The sequence below is a fragment of the Fulmarus glacialis genome, unplaced genomic scaffold, assembly GCF_000690835.1.
Source record: "Fulmarus glacialis isolate BGI_N327 unplaced genomic scaffold, ASM69083v1 scaffold3929, whole genome shotgun sequence".
Lineage (NCBI taxonomy): Eukaryota > Metazoa > Chordata > Aves > Procellariiformes > Procellariidae > Fulmarus > Fulmarus glacialis.
The window spans coordinates 204,882-208,795 of record NW_009231280.1 but is presented as its reverse complement, the minus strand read 5'-3'; the positions used below and the strand labels follow the sequence as shown (position 1 = coordinate 208,795).

General features: G+C 38.1%; 1 protein-coding gene across 1 annotated transcript in view; it reads left to right on the top strand.

Moving 5' to 3' along the window:
* Positions 1 to 646: 646 nt before the first annotated feature.
* Positions 647 to 3,914, top strand: part of KALRN (kalirin, RhoGEF kinase) — a gene marked incomplete at both ends in the record, with an annotated part of 195,652 nt that continues 192,384 nt past the window's right edge. Inside the window, 2 exons of the mRNA XM_009584498.1 lie at positions 647 to 673; positions 947 to 973. Of these exons, the coding sequence (XP_009582793.1) occupies positions 647 to 673; positions 947 to 973 (54 nt within the window). The remainder of the gene's footprint in view (positions 674 to 946; positions 974 to 3,914) is intronic.

Genomic DNA, 3,914 nt, shown 5'->3' with positions numbered 1-3,914 from the left:
TTGGGACCATTTTCTTGATATGTATCCTATATTGTTCTTCAAGATGGTGTGGTTATAATGGTTATCATTCTGCCCTTACTTACCAGTATGAGTCTGATATTTATGGCTCAGAACTTGCAGAGAAGATGATTTGCTACAAGCAGGTTCATAATTAATTCCAGTCCTATTATAGTGTTAGATAGATTTGGATTTATTAGGATGTATAAACAATTTCATTAATGAATATATTCAGTTCACTTGCTGCCAAAACCATGAGGGCTGTAATCCTCCCATCAGTACCACTTGGCATAGGGTGTGCTGCCAGCCGTGTGATGGGAACATCATCCTGTGGTGCTCTGTTTCAGAAGCCAGTGCTAGTGCTCCTCAGTGAGCTCTGACAAAAGTCAGAGAGCGGAGGTTATTATCTGAAGTGATATTATAGATCTCATTTTATCTGAGGTAGTGCTAGACTGCACACAGTCGGCATACATGCTGTTCCATATCCGTGTGTTTCTTCTCTGTTCCCAAACAGCTGTACTGACTAGCCTGCCAGATGTTACAAATCCAGTGAAAAGTATGGAGACGCATTCTTCCTCAGTAGGACTTATTCATGACCAGCTTGAGACCTGCTGTTTGGTCTAACACTTAACCTGGATTTTCTAATAACTCATCGACTATGATGACAAAACATGAGGTTAAGAACTCATTGTTGCCAGCACCATTAATGCTGGACTGATACCCTAACTCTCAGTGAAGTGGCCTCAAGACCACATGTGTAATAATTACTGGCGCATGTATGATCATTAATGACAGGGTAGATGCTTTAGCAAAGTGTTGGGCTGAGACCCTTTGGATCATTCTTAGTTCTTTTGACTCTCTCATAAGAGACTAATTTTCTTAATTAAATGTAGCACTTAACATTCTTCAGCATGTGCATTCACTTTCCTTTATGTATTGTTAGAAACAGGAACTGCAAGAGATAATCACATTGAAAGTTTATCTTCTGTTTTAAGTATGCTTAACCCCTCCCCCCAGCTACTCAGTCACTGGAAAACTTAACGACTTAATTGGTCTCCAGATTATCTACAGCAGTGTGGAGAAGTGCCAGTCTGGGAGACACTGAGGACAGTTGGTTCACTTGTTTTAAGTGATATAATGTCCAATCCTACTTATTCTGTGCTCCAGTTTAGTGTGAATTCATGACTGCCAGAATGATTAGCAGACTTAAGAGAAGAATTAACTCACTGGCAGTCAGCACGACTCCAACTAAGAATTCTGAAGTCAAAGGAGTAATTAAAGATCCATTAATTTTATGATGATCACTAGGCTATGTTTGTTAGGGCAGTCTTTTTCATGAATGGGATGAGATCCATTGATACAGTTCTGTATAGCAATGTTGTTATGACATGGAAAATCTCAGTTAGCTGAGACACTCTATCTGGTTTAAGCTGATCTCACAGGGCACATTCTCCAGACTCTGCCATTTATTGTATTAAAAACTCATTCCTTTGACAGGGAAACCAACTTATCAAAAGATGTCGAACATTTTTCCAGGAGCCCAAGTTAGCCCCTTGAAACCAGGGCAGTCCTCGCAGGGTTGAGTAAAATAGCAATTGTTGGGTCATTGCCATGCTCACATCCTTAATGGTGTGCTTTGATTAAGCAAACTAGGCAGCACACTCACTTCAGGAACACAGGAAGCATCAGTGTTTCTCATGTGGAAAACAACTTTAACTTGAAAACTTTCAGGAAATATTGCTAGTAATATGGGACAGGCCAGACAACGTTGACAGATGTTCATATTGAAACCTCCTGGCCACACATTGCAAACTCTCACAGCATCATCACGAGTCACCCAACATCTGGTATTTTCAGAACCCCAACTTCCAGTCATATTATTATGAGAAAATTGTTTAAGTCCATTTGTAGACTTTGTGGTGGAAGAGCAAATTTTGAAAACACAATCCATTAGATCTCAAAAGCAAATAAGACCCCATTTTTATGTATTTATTTATTTAAATCCCATGATTGTTAAGCAAAACTTGTTATCTGTGGGACTATATGATACTTATCATTTCCATGCATCCTTGATTAGGAGGGTGAAAGTGCGAAGTTTTCCATGATGCCGGATCTGTGCAATAAAGAAAACCCAATACTATCTTCTGGGTACTTGGGAAAATGTCTACAGTTAAGTAAGCATTAAGCAGAAATGCCTGAGAAGTCTCTGAATGAACCAGCCCTGGAAACAAAAGCAATGTAGACAAATCCAAGCAGTACTGTGCCCAGGCTGTGCTGTTTGGAGGGTCAAGTTAGTATTTCCACACAGCACTGGACTGTGCCACGCAGAGGTTGCAATTCATCTGCAACTTGTTTGGGTAGCTCAGATACAGTAATGCATTGCATAAGGCAGACATGTCTGCAGTCTTGCAAAGCCCTGGTTGCTGTGTAAAGCAAGAGTGATTGTAAACACTGCTTATTATTCATTAAGAGCCAAGAGCAATGAAAGTTTTTACAGAGCAAAGTGCATCATTAACCCTACTTTAGACCATAGTGAATCTGCATCTTTTTTCTCTGCACTGATTCCTAGGCATCTTGCTTTGTTTTCTCCCCGTTCCAAACCACATGAAACTCAAAACTCTTCATTCTCTGGGCTTTCAAGTGAGACTTGAGAGAGTTGGGGAGAGACTCCAGACCATATTGATGGGGGATAATTTGCTACAGGCATAGGCCAGCTGAAACCAAAGTCATTTTTTATGAAGAACATAATAGAGAGATTCAAAGTCTAAATTGGAATTGAGTCTCTTCCAAAATCTGCTATTGTGCATGAATAGAAGTTTAAAAAACATACTGTTTTGGAAGGTGGTACAGATCTCATCATTGAGGTCTGTTCCTCGGTGTTGCTCAAAATTCCTGAAGGTCATCCTTTCAACTGCTATAGTGTATTTCAGTTGATTAAACAAGACAGAAAGATTAATCATCTTTTATATTTCTTTTTTTTTTCTTAATAGTTTATTATTGTTTTTTAAAAGGCAGAAGCATGGTTTAACTTAACCTAGATTCTCATCCAATAATATGTATATAGATTAGATGGAGGAAATGCTCCCTATCCACAGAATAATAGATTACTAGTTTAAATTACTTGTCTTAAAAAGATCCTGATTTGGTTTTGCTGAGCATAAAATATTAGATTTACTGTTTATTTTCAGTGGATTGCTGCCAATTTTCTTCTCCCTGAATGTCTTTAGATTGTTTAAAACATTAAAAAAAGTTCACATCAAACATATATCTGCTTACAATAGATCTGTGTTGGTTTCTCAGCGGGGATGTAAAAGCTTGTTGTTGGGACATGAACTTTGCTGTTATGGAATTTTTCTTTCTTTATTCACTTTATGGCTTTTTTTTTTTTTTTCTTTAAGCCCACAAGTGTGGCAAATTATTTTGTGCTTATGTTGCTTATTAAACACTTATTAATAAAGTGAGAAAAAGGAATCCAATGAGAGAGCTTGAGGTGTCTCTTCAGGTTGTAGTAGGTTGTTTCATTCGGCTTAATCAGCAGTAATGTTTGCAACCCCTTGCAAAAAATCTTGTTATTTATACTTTCTGAAAAAACGGTGATAGGCCTGATTTTGATCAGCTCCATGGGTGCAAATGAGAAAGTAACTGTGTCAGTATTACTTTGGACTTCCATCATTGTAACTTGAACCAAATTTGGCCTTTAAGACTATTCATCAACACAAAATACAAGCTAGTATAGGCTCTGTAGTTGCAATTGTATTTTCATAAATAAAAGATTAAGAAGTCAGGCATATGTGACAGATTTTTGTGACCAGGTCAGTGTAGTGTGTCTGATGGCCTTGGAGCACTTGGAACGTTTATTTGCATTTTGATGACAGGGATATTCAATATTATTTCTGCAAATCCCCTGCATAAAGCAG